Source organism: Cololabis saira, chromosome 18 (genome assembly GCF_033807715.1).
Source record: "Cololabis saira isolate AMF1-May2022 chromosome 18, fColSai1.1, whole genome shotgun sequence".
NCBI lineage: Eukaryota > Metazoa > Chordata > Actinopteri > Beloniformes > Belonidae > Cololabis > Cololabis saira.
The window spans coordinates 31970814-31992121 of NC_084604.1; the positions used below are offsets into that span (position 1 = coordinate 31970814).

Genomic DNA, 21308 nt, shown 5'->3' on the forward strand with positions numbered 1-21308 from the left:
ATCTCCTGCTCTCTGAAACACATGTTAATGCTCAATAGTACACATTTATGGTTCTTTAATATATTTGCATTATACTAAGATGCATTCATCATTACTTTAAGTAGTTTTGAAACCAGTACTTTTATACTTTTACTTGAGTAAAAAACTTGAGTTAATACTTCAACTTCTACAGGAGTATTTTTAAACTCTAGTATCTATACTTCTACCTGAGTAATGAATGTGAATACTTTTGACACCTCTGCAGATGACTGTGGGTGCATTAAAGCAGGTGTGTGATACCATCTTCAGCTAAGCAAACTGCAGTGGGTCCCGGAAGGTGATGATATGGCAACAGGTCAATAGTCATTAGGAGAAGATGGATGCGAACTTTAAATGCTCGGTTTGAACTTCAGCAAGTCATGCGAACATGCCTATATGCATTGAGTTGCTATAAGATAAACTGATTATCTATTTGTGTTAACAAGCAGTTGAGCTATAGGATGATGCTGTGTGAGTTCATGCTCTGCATCGTGCTGCTGGAGCTGCTGACAGCTGATGGAAGGTGTGTCCACAAGAGGTAACATAAATTAGAGGCATTTCAACCCAGGGGCGTCAATTGGGTATGGCAAGGTATGGCAGCCGCCACACCTTGGCTTCAAGGGAAAATGTAAAGGTTTGTTTTTTAAATACATTTATGGAATTAGTCTGTGTCTATTTGTATTGATTATTTTATTACTTAATACATATCGATTTCACTAGTTATTATACACTGCAAAAACTCAAAATCTTAACAAGAATATTTGTCTTATTTCTAGTTAAAATGTCTAATTTTCAGTAAAAAAAAATCTCATTACATTTAAGACAAGACTCAAAAACAACCATTTTCACCTGTTTCAAGTAGATCTTCACTTAAAATAAGTGGAAAAATCTGCCAGTGGAACAAGATTTTTTTGCTTGTAATAAGAAGATAAATCTTGTCCCACTGGCAGATTTTTCTACTTATTTCAAGTGAAAATTTACCTGGAACAGGTGAAAATTGTCACATTTTTCTGGTGTTATTTTTCTGGTGTTATTTAAGCAGTTGAGATATAGGATGATGCTGGGTGAGTTCATGCTCTGCATCGTGCTGCTGGAGCGCTGACAGCTGATGGAAGGTGTGTCCACAAGGTAACATAAATTAGAGGCATTTCAACATGTTGTCAAATCATTTATGGACAGTGACTGAACATGGACGTGAGCAGGTTTGTGTATTCTAGTGGAGGGAATACCACAGTGATATTCAGTCTGCCATATATGGTGGTTAAAACTAAAGAATAAATATTTCTATCCTCACACCGATAAACTAAGGTTAAAACTTTGCTTTTATATTGTACATACCGTATTTTCCGCATTATAAGGCGCACCTAAAAGCCTTAATTTTCTTAAAAACCGGCAGTGCACCTTATAATGCAGTGCGCCTTATATATGATCATTACGGTAATTTCTGTTACGGTAGTCAGGGGGATTGTGGGTAATGTAGTTGGTGTCGCTGAAGTAATGGCGCTAAAAACGTCAGGAATCGTCACAGACGTTCAAGACAACAGCAGCGACGCTGACTCGCATAATGGAGACTTTGAAGAGACAGAGCAAAGCTGGTTTTTATTTTGTTAATAAAGTTTGACATACAGTACTTTTCTTCTTGTTTTTTTTTGTGCATTTGCTGTAGTATTTTATAGCATTTCCTGTAGCACAGCTCCATCAGGTAGATACGTAACTCAACCCCAGTCAATATAGTACGGTATTTTACCATATATTTATTTATGCGCCTTATAATGCGGTGCACCTTATATATGGAAAAAGTTTTAAAATACGTAATTCATTGAAGATGCGCCTTATAGTGCGGTGCGCCTTATAGTGCGGAAAATACGGTACTTGTACCCTGTAGGATCAATATGGCCTACAAGATATCAATCGCTCCATCATTTGGAACCCTGTAATAGTTGTAACTAAAAATAGACTTCAAACTTTGCATCATATTAATGAAATAAATATGTTTTCCAAGGTTTTTGCAGCGCACCACATTCTGTGCAGCACTTAAAAAAACCGCAGTAAGAAAAACTGCCCAGATGTTTCACACGTTTGCCTCCTGCAGCAGTGTCGATGTGTGGGTCCTCTTCATTCAGCACAGCCTTGTTGTTTAGTGGTACAGAAGCCCCATAGAGGCATCAGGCACATAAATAAGCACAATACAACAGAGACCCTCATTTATCCAAGACGTTCACAGTTTTATTTGAATTCATTTTAAAATTTCTTTTTTTTTCTTGTCTTGTCAAACCAGGAAGCACTTTGTCAGAAAAGTAGAGAATGAAATCAACAATAATTGACCATATCCTTGCAGCCAATAAACATTTTTTATTAACAACATGATCACAAATACTCTGATGCATTGTTATCCTTTTTTTTTTGTTTATTTTGTTTTTGTTTATAAGATTGCAATATTCAAAGAATTGTATTCTCTCTTTCTTTTTTCTTTTCTTTCTTTTTTAATTTTTCTGCCATGGTTTCACATAACTGTGTTGGCAAAAAGGATAAAAATGTACTTAAAAAAAACTTGAGGTCAGATGATAACAGAAAAAAAAGGGATGCGCTCATAAATGCAGCTGAAATTAAACAACTATAAAATACAAAAGACTGACTGACAGTGATGTGCAATAATAAAACTAGCATTATTATTACTATCATGTTGTCATTGTCGTTACTTCCATCGTACTCACTACACTAATACAACTTTTAACACCACACTGACAATCAGAATAATGATAGCAATAATAATGGAAATGGTAGTTATAACAAAACACTTTCAAACAAAGTTTTTTTTATTTAAAAAAAAGAAAAACTAAAATAAAATCATTTGGGTTTCATAATTTTACTTTGGGCTGAAGACAGAGGGGAGAACCGGGCTGACAAACAAGAATGTTAATGGAATCAGTGCGAGAGTGCGTCCCAAACAGGCCTTTTTGTCTAAAACAAACAACCAAATGTTACACAGAGACGTCCGAGGTGTCACTGCAACGTCGGCGCGTTGCTTCCACACCACAGCTGAACATGAAGAGCAGATGTAAAAGTTTGGGCCCCTGGTCCCGACTCCTCCTCCTCCTCCTCCTCCTCCTCCTCCTCTTCAGGGCCACGGCAGCTGCTGCAGGGGCGATGCTTTGAAAAAGTGGTTCATGTCTGCGAGCAGCTCTCAAAGATTATGTCGTGCTAACTCGACTGAGTTCATGTCTAACGGCTGTGAGGAGAAAGGAGACGGGAAAGGGAGCGAGGTTAGGACAAAATCTTCCAGCTTTAAACAAGGACTTGATTTTAATCAGTTCAGAAAGTTTCAAGTTCAAGAGATCTGACATGTTTTAGGAAGCAGACATGTTCATTATTATCTTAATCTACCTGACTGTGGCTCAGTTCCTTATTAGCAACAGTGACAGTTGAAATTAATTTAATTATCACCTTTATTTTATAAAGACTGCCTTTTGTCCCGTATACAATTCTTTGAAAATAAGTGTTGTGCAATATAATATCTATGATGTCAATTTTATTTAAATAACTAGTTTCTAGTATTATGTCGAAACATAACTTGTTATAGTCTGTGATTTAACATTGTTTTCAAACGTAATTCTTTTCTTACTATATTATAAAGACTTGTATGTTCTACCAGATAGATAGATAGATAGATAGATAGATAGATAGATAGATAGATAGATAGATAGATAGATAGATAGATAGATAGATAGATAGATAGATAGATAGATAGATAGATAGATAGATAGATAGATAGATAGATAGATAGATAGATAGATAGATAGATAGATAGATAGATAGATAGATAGATAGATAGATAGATAGATAGAAAGAACAATATATATGAACTATGAACTAATATATTTGTATAACGTATCATTACAACTATGATCAATGATTATGAGGCGTAGTTGTAGTATTTTATTTTGCATTGTTGTGATATTTTATTATTTCTCTTATGCTATTTAGGAAATTCTTAGAAAGTTGGAATAAAACTTTTTTTTTTCACCTTTTCTGAGGTGACTGTAAACGAAACAAGGAATAAAAAACTGGAACATTTGTGAAAACACAATTATTACACCTCTTTAGGTAACAGCAGGTCAGATGAATTGATAGAGTGTAAAACGTGGAGCGTTTTTTTTAGCATTTACATTTGCAGGTATGTTTTTGGGAACCGGGGATAACTTCTAGAAAATCAGTTTTTTTTATGTTGTTTTGATTTATTCAAAAAGACTCTTCATTTTAAATTAGATGCTTTTACTTTCTAATTTGAACAAAATGTGAAATAACCCACCCTCTGGGTTCATGTGTTTTACTATAAACACATGATAGCTGGAAAAGGGGGAAGTAAAGTATTGCAATCTATGTTTCTTGGAGAAGTAAATGAGAGTGAAATTATTTCTATTGTAACAAAATTAAAAAATAAGACTTCAACGGATAGCGATGGAATCGACTTGACCGTTATTAAAAAAACTATTGATTGCATAATTAAACCTTTAACTTATATCTTTAATCTTTCCTTTTGTACAGGTATTTTTCCAAATAAAATGAAAATTGCAAAAGTTATTCCATTATTTAAAGCAGGAGACAAACATAGTTTCACTAATTACAGACCAATATCGTTATTGTCACAATTTTCTAAAGTGTTGGAGAAGTTGTTTGTAACAAAATTGGATTATTTTATTGAAAAAAATAAACTGATAATCAATTTGGTTTTCGAAAAAATCGGTCCACAACCTTTGCTTTAATGAATTTAACAGAAGAAATTACTACAGCAATAGATAATAAGAAACACACAATTGGGGTTTTTATTGATTTAAAAAAAGCGTTTGACACCATTGATCATAAAATTCTTATTTCAAAAGTATATACATATGGGGTGAGGGGCAGGGTTTTAAATTGGGTACAAAGTTATTAGGACAATAGGAAACAGTATGTTCATTTTTTGGGGTCCCACAGGGCTCTGTTTTGGGACCCAAACTTTTTAATTTATACATTAATGATATATGTGAAGTGTCAAGATTATTACAGTTTGTGTTATTTGCAGATGATACAACTTTTTTTTGTGCAGGTCATGATTTAAAAACTCTTGCTAAATGTATAGAAAAAGAAATGGTGAAATTAAAAACATGGTTTGATGAGAATAAATTGCATTTAAATTTGAAAAAAAACTAAATTTATTATTTTTGGCCATTCAAGAACAGAGACAAATGTATCACTTACTTTAGAAGGAGTTTTAATTGATAGAGTATCAAGGTATAATAAGATTTTCTTCTTCCTGCTCCTTTCTGGTTATGGAATATAAGCTTTTGATTGTGTTGTCATTTTACTTGTTTGTTTCTTTTGTTTGCATATTTCCATGATCGGAATAAATAAGAATGAAATTAAATGAAATAAAGTCAACTGTCTATTGTTTTTAATGGAAACTTTAGTTTATCAAATATCCATGACAGCATTTGTTGTTGCTCCCTCATCTCTGCAGCCAGACCGAGAGGAGGTTAGAGCAGCCAATGGATGGATTGATGGAGGTTTCTAAGAACATAGTGCAAACTAATGATCACAACCTCACATAACTGGCAGAGGATGGTAGTTATTATCTCGATAAAGGAGAAGTACAAGGCTCCTAAAGGCTGATTAGTCAGGCTTTTGTGTTGTTCTGGTGAAAACTAAACATACCGTCAATGATTTCATCCTTCACTTTGTGCAATTCACGGAACACCTCGTCCAGGATTTCCTGTTCAAGCACAAACATAAATAACCTGAGTGCTCATAAAGTATTTATCATCACAAGTGTACGCTCTGTGTAAACAGCAGAATATTTCACCTTTCAATGAACTTTTGGAAAAGACGGCCAAAATAAAATAGGAAACGGCTGTGTGTGTTAATTTGACCTGTTTCATCCTGTCGAGGTCTAACGAGTCTGTGTCGCTGCTGCCCCCTGCAGGCCGAACCCTGCATGACAACCATCATTTAAACACAGCTTCTGCTTCTTCCACTGTTTTTTTTTCTTTCTACAGTGACATACACCATTAGGCTGTGGTGTTTGCAGCTCTCACCTTGGAACCATCGACCGGTCTGCTGAGTTCGCTCGGTCCCAGGGTTTCTTTGCACCGTCTGCATAACAAAGGAAGGGTGTTGGGAGAATAACCAGCGGGTTTTAACTGACAGGAACCCCAGATCAATATATATACAGGAGGCAATATGTGCAAAAGCATAATGCATGCATTCATACTCCATACTGTTACCTACACATGGATAGTACGTGTATTTATAGTTAAAAAATATACCTGATTAGGGCTGGGGATCGATTCAAATGTCAAGAATCAATTTGATTCCGATTCTTAAGATTCAGAATCGATTATCAAGATTTGATTCGATTCCAATATCGATTTGGGTTAGTGTTATTAAATAACTGTTTTTTGAGCTGTTGCATGAATTATATGACTGTAGTTCTGCAAAATATTACTACTAGTATTATATTGAGATTCAACAGCAAGTATTGGCAGCTAATGATGCTGTAAGGACCAATCAGCTCCCAGAATGCTGATAGAACTGCTTTCAGAAACATCATGTGGGTCAGAATTACCAAACAGTCCAGGGCAGAAAACAGAGATGGATGAAATCGGTTTTATTTTTTCCCACATTCCGTTTTTATTTGTTCCATTTTCGGTCTATTTTGGTTTTTAATTTTTGAGAATTTGGTTTTTAGCATTTTTTGCAAATGTAACCCCAAGACAGTATATAAAGTAATGAAATATAGACAATTATGCAATTATAACCTAACACTTTAATGTTTTCATACCTTTAAACATATTTAAAGGCAAAAACATGGCACCAGTTATTCTCGTGTCCAACAAAACATTCCTTTTTTGGGGATAAACAAAAAAATAACCAAAAGTTGTAATGTAATGATGAAAAAATACATAATACATAAATAAAAGAAAATAACCCCCCCCCCCCAAAAAACATTTTTACAAAAAAAATCGATCTTTAGACATATGAATCGATTTTTAGGAATTAATATGAGAATCGATTTAGAATCGGGAAATCGATTTTTTCAACACAGGCCTATACCTGATTGGTAATTATCTGACATTAATCATCACTGGGTGGTACAAGGTTTCATATACACCTGATTTGATTGTATTCTGTTCTATTCTTCTTATCTGTATTGCAGCTTAATTTTATTTATTTTTTTAATTTCCTTTTTAATGTAAATAACAAAAATTGGTGCTTTGTTTTTTTTTTTACCTGTCACATTCTGTCCACCTCGAGCGCTGGGTGACGCAGAGTTTGGGTCATCCTAGAAAAATGCAAAGAAATAAAATATGCATCACTGCAATATCAATATCAGCATCTTAATCATGAAAAAAGTGAAATATTTAAAATCACTTAATGTCACATGTTTTACACCAGTACCTGCTGCTTTAATTTGATTCATTTATTGAATGTTTTATGAAGTTTTAGCTGTCAACCACTGACCAAATACGTGTCATCCTGATTTAATCATCATCAAAATAATCTCAAAGCCTAACTAAAAGATCCCTGTTTTTATTTCACTCACATTTTGGCCGTCCTCAGGCTTCTCCGAAGCCGCTTTCCTTCTGCGGGAAATACAAGTCTCACATAAGAACATGCAACAATGATAAACAATAACACCTAATTAAGAACTGGATTGGTCAATGATCGGAGCATCAGGGTATTTATTTGCTGGTTTATTGTCCCGACCTTCGTGCCAGCAGAGCGTTCATCTCCTCCATCAGTCCTCCCCCGCTCCCCCCACTTGTTCGGTTGGCATCATTTTTGGCGCCTGAAGAGCTGTCCTCAGGCTGAGGATCGGGATATAAAAGTCCATATTTAGAGGACGTGATCTAATTAAATCCTGTTTTACTAACAAGTTTCACCTAATCACAGTGGCGTCAATTCAGTGGAAGCTAAGGTATGGCAAGGTTACGAGTCACAGAACTTAAATAGAGCATCAATGAACACGTCCAGCAAATATTCATCACAGAAGTCTATGTAGCTTATCTGTGTGGTCAAGAAAATTGGAACTTTTTCAAATGCAGTCTCGCTCACTGCAAAAACTCAAAATCTTACCAGGAATATTTGTCTTATTTCTAGTTAAAATGTCTCATTTTTAGTCAAAAAATCTCATTACACTTAAAACAAGAGACATTAACAGAAAAATAACTTGTTATTTTACCATGTTCACCTGTTTCAAGTAAATTTTTACTTGAAATAAGTAGAAAAATCTGCCAGTGGGACAAGATTTATCTTCTCATTACAAGCAAAAAAATCTTGTTCCACTGGCAGATTTTTCCACTTATTTTAAGTGAACTTGAAACAGGTGAAAATGGTTGTTTTTGAGTCTTGTCTTAAATGTAATGAGATTTTTTTTTACTAAAAATTAGACATTTTAACTAGAAATAAGACAAATATTCTTGTTAAGATTTTGAGTTTTTGCAGTGTATAATAACTAGTGAAATCAATCATGTTCTGATTTGCATTTGTAGTTATTCTATATGTATTAAGTAATAGAATAATCAATACAAATAGACACAGAGTAATTCCATAAATGTATTTAAAAAACAAACATTTACATTTTCCCTTGAAGCCAAGGTGTGGCGGCTGCCGGACCTTGCCATACCAATTGACGCCCCTGCCTAATCAGCAATAAAAAATCCCCCAAAAATCTGGCATCTTACTCTTTGGACACGTCGCAATTTGGCTCCAGCGATCATAGCGGCGAGGCCCGCGGCTGCAGGAGGCTCGTCCCCCTGGCTGCCTCCTCCTAAAGGCAGCGGGGGAGGAAGAGGAGGCTGGGGCGCTCCTGCTGACGGAGGCGGCGGGCCCGGCGGGGGCGGAGGCGGGGGAGGCCCGCCCATGTTCACAGGTGGAGGTACTACAGGCGGGGCCACGGAGAGCACCACAGGGTGACCTTGGAAAGGAGAACCTGGAAGAGACGACACCTGAATGAAGCCACGTTCCTGACCTTTCACTTGCGTTCTCGTTGGGATTTGGTTCCGTGTGAATTAGTGCTGGGCGATATGGACCAAAAGTCATATCTCCATATTTTCTAGCTGAATGGCGATACTCGATATATATCGATATTTTTTCTGTGCCATAATTGGGGTTTCCCCCAAAGCATTATAGCATAGCATCTCTGTTAGCTTCATTTTTTCTGAGGCAAACCCTTAAAAAAACAGTCAGTTTTAATACAAAGCCTCGTGCCAAACGTCACACAGGTTCCTTTATTAACAGAGGTCTGCACAATATCAAAATGTATAAAACAAATGAAATAAAAATAAACTGCCTGCATATATAGAATAAAAATGCTTCTTGAATAAAATAAAACAAATATCCCTTTCCTGCATAACAATTACATTAAAATACACTGTGCAATTAATACAATGTAAACAGTAACAGGCAGACTTTTCCACTGAGGTTGACAGTTGTGCAAATAACAAAACATTTGTGCAAATCTCAAATAAAACATTCAAGTCAATTTGTCACAAAATAAGCTATATCAAAATCATAATTTTTTTTCTCGATATAAACGATATTGTCTCGTACCATATCGCGTTTGAAAATATATCGATATCTATCAAAATCTCGATATATCGCCCAGCCCTAGTGTGAACGAGACTTGTGTCCTTGGTGTGAGCACCTGAGTTGGAGGACCGTCGTTCCCGCTCCATGTGCGCTTGCATTTGCTGCTGCTGCTCCATCATCTGCCTGGAGGTGAAAGAAGGAAACACAGTGACTCGATTGTGATCCCCAAAAAATCTGAACCAAAGTTCTTGAGTGGCTTACAGAATAAGTTCAGACGACCTTCTCACAGTTCAGCTCAGACAGAACCTGTTGCTTCAAAGCTGCACTGCAACTCTTCATAAATCAGGCCTCAAGTGTGTAGTGTAGTAAGGAGTTACTTTAACCCTTGTGCTGTCTTCGGGTCAAGGGAGGGGGAAGGGAGAAAAGAAGGAACGAAGGAAGGGAGAAAAGATGGAAGGAAGGAGAGACGGAAGTAAGGAAGAAAGGAGAAAAGAATGAAGGAAGTAGGAAAGGGAGTAAGGAAGGGGAGAAAGATGGAAGGGAGGAAAGATGGGAGAGGGAGAAAGGAGAAAAGAAGGAAGAAGTACGAAAGGGAGAAAGGACGAGAGAAAAGATGGAAGGAAGGGAGAAAAGAAGGAAAGAAGGAAAGAAGGAAGGAAGTAGGAAAGTGAGTAAGGAAGGGAGAAAAGATGGAAGGGAGGAAAGAAGGAAGGGAGGAAAGAAGGAAGAAAAGATGGAAGGAAGGGAGAAAGGAAGGAAGGAATGGAGAAAATGAAAGAAAGAAGGGAGGGAAGAAGGAAGGAATGGAGAAAATAAGGAAAGAAGGAAGGAAAAGCAAAGAAAGTAATAAAGGAACGAATGACGGAAGGGAGGTAGGAAGAAAAAGGAGTAAAGGAGGGTAAAAAAGGAGGAAAAGGGGAAAGGAAGAAGGAATGAGAGAGCATGCAGGAGGAAAGAAGGATAGAAGAATTGGGTCATTTTGACCCAAAGACAGCACAAGGGCTAAAGGTGTTTCAAATCAGTGACTGCCTGACTTCCCTTAAGGATATTTATATATAATTTTCTTTTTGAGCTGGAAGCAGTAAAACAACATGATCCAATAGGTTTTTGCTATTGTACAAAGTTTCTTTTTTACTTTAATAATATTAATACCAAAGAAAATAGACCAGGAAGAGCGACAGTCATTGAAAAAAAAGCACGGGTGTCAAACTCCAGTCCTCGAAGGCCGCTTACCGGCATGCTTTAGATGTCTTAAGATTTCTCCTTGCATCAACACACGTAATTCAAACGAGTGGATCATCATCTTCTTGTCATCAAGGTCTGCAGCAGTCGTTTGTATCAGGGTGAGTTGAAGCATGGAAACATCTAACACATGCGATCCCGATCTTCTGGGAGTTTGACACCACTGAATTAGAGTCACTGCACTTGTATGATATGCCATGTCTGTGGGTGTGAAGTGGAAGCACCGATTCACAATCCATCCATTTACACGTAGCTGGGTGGCAGAGAGGCCCAGACCTCCGTCTCCTTATCTACATCCTCCAGCTCTTCTGGGAATAACTGAGCCATTCCCAGGCCAGCAGAAAGACATCACTTCTCCAGCAGGTCCTGGGTCTGAACAGGGATTGGTGGTACCGAGGAGACACCCTAACCCAGGGGTCGGCAACCCAAAATGTTGAAAGAGCCATATTGGACCAAAAACACAAAAAACTAATATGTCTGGAGCTGCAAAAAATGAAAAGTCTTGTATCAGCCTTAGAATGAACACATGCTGCATGTATCTATATTAGTTATAAATGGGGGAAGATCTTTTTTTTCATTATGCACTTCGAGAAAAAAGTCGAAATGTCTAGAAAAAAGTCAAAATGTCGAGAAAAAAGTCAAAATGTTGAGAAAAAAGTCGAAATGACGAGAAAAAGGTCAAAATGTTGAGAAAAAAGTCGAAATGTCTAGAAAAAAGTCAAAATTTCAAGAAAAAAGTCGAAATGTCGAGATTAATGTTGAAGTACAATCTTGAGAAAAAAGTCGAAATGTCGAGAAAAAAATGAAAATGTCGAGAAAAAAGTCAAAATTTAGAGAAAAAAGTCAAAATGTTGAGAAAAAAGTTGAAATGTCGAGAAAAAAGTCAAAATTTCAAGAAAAAAGTCGAAATGTCGAGAAAAAAGTGAAAATGTCGAGAAAAAAGTCAAAATTTCGAGAAAAAAGTCGAAATGTCAAGATTAAAAAGGAAAGGAAAAAGCAAGAAAAAAAGAGAAAAAAAGAAGAAAAAAAGGAAAAAAAGAAGAAAAAAGGAAGAAAAGAAGAAAAAAAGGAAAAAAAAAGGTCAAACATTTTTGAAAAAGCTCCAGGAGCCACTAGGGCGGCGCTAAAGAGCCGCATGCGGCTCTAGAGCCGCGGGTTGCCGACCCCTGCCCTAACCGGATGTCCTAACTTCATGATCTGGCTCCAGTGGATGTGGAGGAGCAGTCATCCTCATACGACCAACCCTGCAAGCGTTGAGCTCATGTGAGGCTGGCGAGGGCCCCGTGGCTAAATGCCACCAGGTGCTCCCCAACAAGACCCCACGTCACCCATAGCAAGGGACATATGGCTCTGGGGGGTTTTATTTCCATTTATGTCATTCAGTAATCTCTCTAGACCAACCTGCCCTTAGGGGACCCTACCAGAGGCCCATCTTTCCTCTCATCACTGCCTCTGATGCAAGAAGCACGTGCATATCCTGACCCAGGAGAGAAGAGAAACAGGCAGCTGATGGAGTGGAAGTGCAGTTTTCCACTAGAGAGCTGGAGGGGAGAGGTGCTGAGACAGCAGCGCCGCTGATGCGACAGCATCATCAACACCAGGAGCAGAGCAATGCTGTCCGGCTGCCACCGGAGACAGAGAGGGCTCCATAAAATTCATTTCCCCGCCACCGACAAACCTGGAACATGCTGCACACAATCTGCTGCCACAATGGCAGCCGTAATTCTGGGAAAGGTTTATCCGACACGTGACCAGATCGAGCCACGACTCCCGTCATATCTGTTCTCTTAAGCCCCGGTATTATGCACTCGGATGAGCCAATAGACTGAGCAGAAGTAGGTTTCAGAACAAAAACAAGAACCTGGTTGTGCCAGTTTCTGTCTGTGAGGAGGAGGCGGCGGCAGAAATGACTTCCGTAGTACAAGCGAAGCCCCCATATACGGCCCTTAATCTTGGATTATTCACTCTGGCGCTTTGATTGAGAATAAAGGGACATGTTTTATACACTTTTATAGAGTCAACTGTGGGAAACAGTGTATACTGAGGGGTAAGAGAAAGAGAAAGTGAGTACCACTAGACTAAGGGCATTAGTCTGCTTATCCCTGCATTTACGGCGCTAATCCTCACCGCTTCTCCAATTCAGACAGAGGTGGACACAAGTTCATCCGTTGGAGACGATTCACCGAAATGTCACCGTACGTGCAGCAAAGATATCAGGAATGAGACGTAAATGTCATGTCACTGCTGTGAAGCTGCTCAGAGTCACTCTGAATGAACTCTTAGTAGCTGTTATTCACTTAAAAGCCCTGTTTCTGCGTTATATGAGCACAACCAATCACGTGAAGGATGATATCAAGTACCGTGTGCCACAGACGTGCCACTCGCCGTGACTGCGTGGCAATAATCATCATTTTTATCCATGTTTAGAAACAGAAACAGGGAGTTGGCATGAACAGAGAGCGTTGTAGTGTTTTCCAGCTCTTTGTTTTGGTTTCGTCCCTGTTGACGCCGTCTTACGGTTCTTTTAGTAAAATGCTCCACAAAAGAGCCATTCACATCCCACCAGCATGAAAAGGTGGGAAGTGACAAGTTACAGATAAAAATCAACCTAGAGACGTAGGAAAGTGTTCAATTACGCACTGATCAACTGTTTAGGAAGATTTTGATTCAGTCTTTTCGCTTCGACAAATTATGACACAATTTTATTCTAAATTACAAGATTATAACAACATAAACCAAAGAAAAGAAAAGTGCTACATCTGTTTTTATATGGGTGTAATTTCATGTGTTTCATACGGTGGCCGCCATTGCTGAAAATTAAAGAAACGCTGCAATAAAAAGAAACGCCGCTGCAAATAAAAGAAACGCTTTGCAAATAAAAGAAACGCTGCAAATATAAAGAAACGCCGCTGCAAATAAAAAAAAAACGACGCAAATAAAAAAGCCACAACGGAAGTGAATTACCGGGGACTATTTTTGCTGATGCACCGGTGTTTTTTACGTGAGAGGAGAAGAAGAAGACGAAGAGGACATAAGTGAAAAGGAAGAAATAAGAAGAGCGAGGAATAAGAAGAACAACGAACGCGAAAATAAGTGAAAAGGTTAGTGTTCAACGTTGCTACGTGTAATTTTTAATGTGCAACACCGGTGCATCGGCAAAAATAGTCCCCGGTAATTCACTTCCGTTGTGGCTTTTTTATTTGCGTCTTTTTTTTATTTTATTTGCAGAGGGGTTTATTTTATTTGCAGCAGGTTTTCTTTATATTTTCACTGTTTCTTTTATTTGCAGCGGCGTTTCTTTTTATTTGCTAAGCGTTTATTTTATTTGCTAAGCGTTTATTTTATTTGCAGCGGCGTTTGTTTCTGTTTGCAGCGTTTATTTTATTTGCTAAGCGTTAGTTTTATTTTCAGCAATGGCGGGTCTCGGCCACCGTAGGGTTTCACCTGTAAATGCAGGAAAGCAGCATGTATTTCAGCTGCTTAGAAAACATGTTAGAAAAGAAAAACATTTATTCATGTTTGGAGCTCAGTCCTGGAAGACGTTAACGAATAAGTCGACCAAAAGTAGTCCAAAGTGGTGAAGTAAGATGACACTTTTTGTGTAACTTTATTTTTGTGTTAAGTTATTAATTAGAAGTATCTCATAGCCATAATTGTTCTCAGTTGTTCTTGTAGTTTGTTGTGCTGGTCTGCCCCCTCCTTTTCTCTTCTGTGCATGTTTGCAGGCCAGAGCTTCAGGAGCTGCATGCTGACCTACTTTGATCCTGGTCCTGCTCAAGGTTTCTTCCCTCCTAAAGGGGAGTTTTTCTTGCCACTGTTTGGCTTAAGGTTTTTCTCCCACTAGGGGAGTTTTTACCTGCCATTGTTTATGTTATGTTTATGTAATAATTGCTCAGGGTTCATGTTCTGGGTCTCTGGAAATATCCTAGAGACAATTTCTGTTGTGATAGACGCTATATAAATAAAATTGAATTGAATTTACTACAAACATGATGTGGTGTCTCAACTTACCACTTGTTTTTTTTGCTGTTATAAAAAAGAAAGAAAACAAAACAATTATCTTCACCTGTATTCAACCCAGAGCTTTTTTTTCTTTATTCTGCAAAGAGCTTCACCCGTAGGTACCCGGTGTTCTGCCAATCTTTGCTCCCTGCCGAGAAATGCTACTTTGTGGTTCTGCGCATGCGCACAGTCGATTTTCAAAGTTTGATTTTCATGTCAATCATTTCTTGCACGATGTAAAATGGATAATATGGGATGTTGAGTATTGATTCTTCAAAATACAACTACCCATGACATGAATTGCATTACATAAAGAGATAAGAGAAAAAAAACTAGAAATTTTATCGCCTTATTTGATATTCATTCAATCATTCACATTTATTTAACCAGGCAGGTCATTAAGAACATTGTTATTTACAATGACGACCTGGCAAGAGACAAGGACCATTTGGGAGAAAAGGAAGTGGTTTAGGGAGTAAAATACAGTAAAATTGTAGCTTTGCAAAGGTAGAAAACCATTAGGGAGCATTTTTTGGCAAAGGAGCAGAAATTGGCAGAACACCGGTACACCTGTAGTGGCCGGTGAGCGTATAAAAGAGCTGGGGCTTATCTTAGGAGCTTCTGATATCCATATAACCTGGTTAGTTTATCTCTGAGAGGAAGTCGGAGGCTCTGGAGGAAATTCACAGAGCTGGAAGAGCCGTCAGGCTCAAACCCTGAGGCTCGGTGTTATCCAGAGACACCTCTAACCGCTGCAACCCCAGCAAACATATTTCACCTTGCTCTCTGAGCTTCCATCTCATCTGAAGTCGGGCCGTTCTGGACCTGGCGCTGGAGAGCTGGACCTAAAGATGTCAATGAAAGCAGACAGAGAGAGAGGGGGAGAGAGAAAGAGAGAGGGAGAGAGAGACTCAGATAAGGCAAAGCTGACCTTAATAATCCATTTACCGGCACTGTAATGTTAATTAGAATTAGTCTCAGTCAAGACAATTAACTACCAGAGACAGAGAATTAAACCGACGTTGATCATCATGTCACCTCTCTTTTGGGTAATGAGTAATGTGAGATGAAAAGCATAATAATCCTGTGAAATAAATGAATGGAAATTGATTCATCATTCATGTTTTCTGTTGAAGGCGAGAGGAAGGCGATCTACAGCCGCTCGGCTTCGCCGTCTGACGTCATCTGCTGAAGATGAACCCACCTCTCTGGTAGGGATGGGCGGTATGGACTAAAAAATGTATCACGATCATTTCTGGCATTTATCCCGATAACGATAAAAATGAGAATAAAAAATTACCAATTCAACTCCATCTTTTTAACTATAAATCTATCTCACTCTCAGATCCGCCATGTTTGTTACACAAAAATGTCATCAATGGGAATTTATCTTTCTTTCTTTCTTTCTTTCTTTCTTTCTTTCTTTCTTTCTTTCTTTCTTTCTTTCTTTCTTTCTTTCTTTCTTTCTTTCTTTCTTTCTTTCTTTCTTTCTTTCTTTCTTTCTTTCAGGCTCATTTCCTTCCTTCCTTCTTCCCTTCCTCTTTTCTCCCTTCCTTCCTCCTTTCCTTGTTTTTCCCTTCCTTCTCCCTTTCCTTTCTTCCTTCGTTCCTCCTGCTCTCTCCTTCCTTCTTCCCTTCCTTCTTTTCTCCCTTTCTCCCTTTCTTTCTTTCTTTCTTTCTTTCTTTCTTTCTTTCTTTCTTTCTTTCTTTCTTTCTTTCTTTCTTTCTTTCTTTCTTTCTTTCTTTCTTTCAGGCTCATTTCCTTCCTTCCTTCTTTTTTCCCTTCCTTCTTCCCTTCCTCTTTTCTCCCTTCCCTCCTCCTTTCCTTCTCCCCTTTTCCTTCCCTCCTTCCTTCCTTCCTTCTTTCCTCCTGCTCTCTCCTTCCTTCTTCCCTTCCTCTTTTCTCCCTTCCTTCTTCCCTTCCTCTTTTCTCCCTTCCTTCCTTCTTTCCTTGTTTTCTCCCTCCCTTCCTTCCTTCCTTCCTTCCTTCCTTCCTTCCTTCCTTCCTTCCTTCCTTCCTTCCTTCCTTCCTTCCTTCCTTCCTTCCTTCCTTCCTTCCTTCCTTCCTTCCTTCCTTCCTTCCTTCCTTCCTTCCTTCCTTCCTTCCCTCCCTCCCTCCCTCCCTCCCTCCCTCCCTCCCTCCTTCCTTCCTTCCTTCCCTTCCTTCCTTCCTTCCTTCCTTCCTTCCTTCCTTCCTTCCTTCCTTCGTACGTTGTGCGTGGATTTAACACAGAACCATAAATCAGTTTTACACAAAAACATCATCAACGGTAATTTATCGTTTTTACCGCAAGATGACAAATTCTTATCGTCAGGAATTTTTTTTGACGGTTTATCGTGAACGGTAAAATATCACCCATTCCTACTCTCTGGTACAACAACTTCTCATATTCACACAAAATGAGCACAAACACAAATAAATGCCAGACAGAGACCCGCAGGTATATTTCATTTTACACTTGAACTTTCCCGACGTTATTGATAATCATCATGGATCAGTTTGTGTTACTTCCAGTCGGGTTTTTGTTGCGGTAAAGTCACAGGAGCGCCTCAAAGATATGAAAGGGTCCCTCTCATCTGTATGATACGAGCTACAGGTCGCCTGCAATGTAATCCATTTAACAGCACCGGCGGGATCTGCAGATGGAGAGCCAGATAAGCGTGTAAATAATTCAACACATTATAAGAAAAGCACGACGACTTCCACTCGGGTATTATCGTCGAGTCAGAAGGAATGATCTGTTTTGTGCAAATCATATGTGCAATATCTGTCTACCTCACACTCATTTTACCTGCTTTTTTGCACTGTTTTTCTTCCTTTGCACTATTTTTTTATCTTATATTTTTTATCTCCACTGTATATTGTGTATTGTATATACTGTCCATATTTTTAATTATATGTATCTTTTACTTTTTAAAATTTTTTACCCCCTTTCCCGCATGCGTGTGTGTGTGTGTGTGTGTTAGGGATGGGCGGTATGGACTAAAAAATGTATCACGATAATTTCTGGCATTTATCCTGATAACGATAAAAATGACAATAAAAAAATTACCAATTCAACTCCATCTTTGTAAACTATAAATCTATCTCGCTCTCAGATCCGCATGTTTGTTACACAAAAAACGTCATCAATGGGAATTTATTCTTTCTTTCTTTCTTTCTTTCTTTCTTTCTTTCTTTCAAGCTCATTTCCTTCCTTCCTTCCTTCCTTCTTCCCTTCCTCTCTTCTCCCTTCCTTCCTCTTTTCTCCCTTCCTTCCTTCCTTCCTTCCTTCCTTCCTTCCTTCCTTCCTTCCTTCCTTCCTTCCTTCCTTCCTTTTTTCCTTCCTTCCTTCCTTTTTCCCTTCCTTCCTTCATTCCTCCTGCTCTCTCCTTCCTTCTTCCCTTCCTCTTTTCTCCTTCCTTCCTTCTTTCCTTGTTTTCTCCCTCCTTCCTTCCTTCCTTCCTTCCTTCCTTCCTTCCTTCCTTCCTTCCTTCCTTCCTTCCTTCCTTCCTTCCTTCCTTCCTTCCTTCCTTCCTTCCTTCCTTCCTTCCTTCCTTCCTTCCTTCTTTCCTTGTTTTCTCCCTTCCTTCCTTCCTTCCTTCCTTCCTTCCTTCCTTCCTTCCTTCCTTCCTTCCTTCCTTCCTTCCTTCCTTCTTTCCTTGTTTTCTCCTTCCTTCCTTCCTTCCTTCCTTCCTTCCTTCCTTTCCTTCCTTCCTTCCTTCCTTCCTTCCTTCCTTCCTTCCTTCCTTCCTTCCTTCCTTCCTTCCTTCCTTCCTTCCTTCCTTCCTTCCTTCCTTCCTTCACGTACGTTGTGCGTGGATTTAACGCAGAACCATAAATCAGTTTTACACAAAAACATGATCAACGGGAATTCATCATTTTTACCGTGAGATGACAAATTCTTACCGTGAGGAATTTTTTTGACGGTTTATCGTGAACGGTAAAATATCACCCTTTCCTACTCTCTGGTACAACAACTTCTCATATTCACACAAAATGAGCACAAACACAAATAAATGCCAGACAGAGACACGCAGGTATATTTCATTTTAGACTTGAACTTTCCCACCGACGTAATTGATAATCATCATGGATCAGTTTGTGTTACTTCCAGTCGGGTTTTTGTTGCGGTAAAGTCACAGGAGCAGCCTCAAAGATATGAAATCCGCCCTCTCATCTGTATGATACGAGCTACAAGTCGCCTGCAATGTAATCCATTTAACAGCACCGGCGGGAACTGCAGATGGGGAGCCAGATAAGCGTGTAAATAATTCAACACAGTATAAGAAAAGCACGACGACTTCCACTCGGGTATTATCGTCGAGTCAGAAGGAATGATCTGTTTTGTGCAAATCATATGTGCAATATCTGTCTACCTCACACTCATTTTACCTGCTTTTTTGCACTGTTTTTCTTCCTTTGCACTATTTTTTTATCTTATATTTTTTATCTCCACTGTATATTGTGTATATACTGTCCATATTTTTTAATTATATATATCTTTTACTTTTTTAATTTTTTACCCCCTTCCCCGCATGCGTGTGTGTGTGTGTATACATATTAAGTGTACTGCTGCTAACACAGGAGTTTCCCCATTGAGGGAATAATAAAGGATTATCTTATCTTATCTTTTCAATTAAAGACTGAACTCTTCTGGGAACTTTAAAGAATAATAATAATATTTTAAAAAGCAGGAATAAGTCTTAAGCTGGTTTTAAAAATGACTGCAGCACAAGAGGAATCTTGCAGCGTCCTGCATTTTGGGCTGTTCTTCTCCAAAAATGACAAGGAGCTATAAAACATCCCAGAAATCGCTTTACAGCTGCAGCGTGGGGTCGTTTTCAGGGTCAGCACCCGCTGACGATACTCTCCACTGCTCACACGGTGCTAATGGATGGCGCTGATCAAGTAACGGGGATCCATAAATACCGCAGGATGACTCCTGCCCTCTATCAGACACCTCAGCGTCCACACGCAGGCGCAATGCGCACAAAGTGTGACCTGCGAACACACCATTTAGTTTCCACAGCACCATCAGCAGCTGCATGTGGGACTCTTGAGTGAAGAAACAAACAGGAAGCTTTAGTCCAACTTGTGAATTTTAAAGTTTTCATCTCCAACATGATGAAATGATTCATCTCCCATTTTTGAGACAAAAAAGTCTAAAATCCTTTTTGTCTCACTCTTTCCTTTGTCGTCATGTAAAAAGTCTTATTTTGGTGAGAGACTTGGTTACTGGGCCACCGATCCACACAGCGATGCCTCGTTTAATGGTTACATGGCCACAGGCCGCGCAGGCTTCAATCTATACGTTGTTCAGAGAAATGTGTAAAAATAGGCATCACAGGCCTGTTCACGGACACATCAATGGTTTTGGCTTTTAAGTTTCCCTTTCAAGCTTTTAATAGACGGGGACTGGTCGCATATTGTAATTGAAATCAACTCACACACAAACTGGAAAGTGTGAAGTAACCAGAGGTGTCTTCAGTATTCACATTCATTACTCAGGTAGAAGTATAGATACTAGAGTTTAAAAATACTCCTGTAGAAGTTGAAGTATCAACTCAAGTTTTTTACTCAAGTAAAAGTAAAAAAGTACTGGTAAACTACTTAAAGTATAAAAGTAAAAGTAATGTAAGGGGGAAAAAAGCCATTAAGGACAAAAGCCATTGAAAATGAATGCATCTTAGTACAATGCAAATATATTAAAGAACCATATATGTGTACTATTGAGCATTAACATGTGTTTCAGAGAGCAGGAGGTATGATGACTAGTTGCCTATAAGTATTGTAATGGTGCAAAAAGTCAAACTTTAGAGGCATGTTATCATTTATCCTAACCTTTATTGGAATGTACATCCAAGTTTAGTTGCAGGAATCTGAGGGAACGGATGTAAGAACAAAACTGGACAAGAACATCTGAAACAACCACAACCAAATTCACTCTATCCGGATGGAGCAATTTAACTGGATAGTTTTTTTTTAAAGGCCAAAATGAAATAGAGTAACGAGGCTGTTTTTAAAATGTAAGGAGTAAAAAGTACAGATAATTGTGTGAAAATGTAAGGAGTAAAAGTAAAAAGTCGTCTGAAAAGTAATTACTCCAGTGAAGTTGAAGTATAGATAACCAAAATTTCTACTTAAGTAAGGTAACAAAGTATTTGTACTTCGTTACTTGACACCTCTGGAAGTATCTTTTCCTGAACAGTCAGGCATCAAAGATCAGCCTCAGTAATCTGTTGCCAGTAGCAACGTGACCTGTCAATCAACTCTGTCCCAAACATGCCCCTCTTTGAATCTGCTGACGGTGGCGGTGGGGTTTGTGTACCCGAGTGCTCGAGGAGCTTTGTTACTCGGGGTAACTCCCCCTGGTGGGGTCTCTGGAGGCGGATTGGTTCTGGGCAGAGGTGTCAAGTAACGAAGTACAAATACTTCGTTACCTTACTTAAGTAGAAATTTTGGTTATCTATACTTCACTGGAGTAATTATTTTTCAGA

The 21308-nt window shown here is 38.6% G+C and overlaps 1 protein-coding gene across 4 annotated transcripts in view; it reads right to left on the reverse strand.

Moving 5' to 3' along the window:
• Window positions 1–2994: 2994 nt before the first annotated feature.
• The window catches only part of evlb (Enah/Vasp-like b), a 92327-nt gene continuing 74013 nt past the window's right edge, over window positions 2995–21308 (reverse strand). The window contains exons 4-13 of one of the 4 annotated variants that reach the window (XM_061707227.1): window positions 15608–15674; window positions 9701–9768; window positions 8739–8986; window positions 7762–7862; window positions 7598–7637; window positions 7285–7336; window positions 6090–6147; window positions 5858–5985; window positions 5710–5767; window positions 2995–3247 (exon numbers count right to left, since the gene is read on the reverse strand). In XM_061707227.1, the coding sequence (XP_061563211.1) occupies window positions 5742–5767; window positions 5858–5985; window positions 6090–6147; window positions 7285–7336; window positions 7598–7637; window positions 7762–7862; window positions 8739–8986; window positions 9701–9768; window positions 15608–15674 (788 nt within the window). In that variant the 3' untranslated portion in view covers window positions 2995–3247; window positions 5710–5741. The remainder of the gene's footprint in view (window positions 3248–5709; window positions 5768–5857; window positions 5986–6089; window positions 6148–7284; window positions 7337–7597; window positions 7638–7761; window positions 7863–8738; window positions 8987–9700; window positions 9769–15607; window positions 15675–21308) is intronic. The other 3 variants (XM_061707228.1, XM_061707226.1, XM_061707224.1) reach the window with 3 other exon arrangements.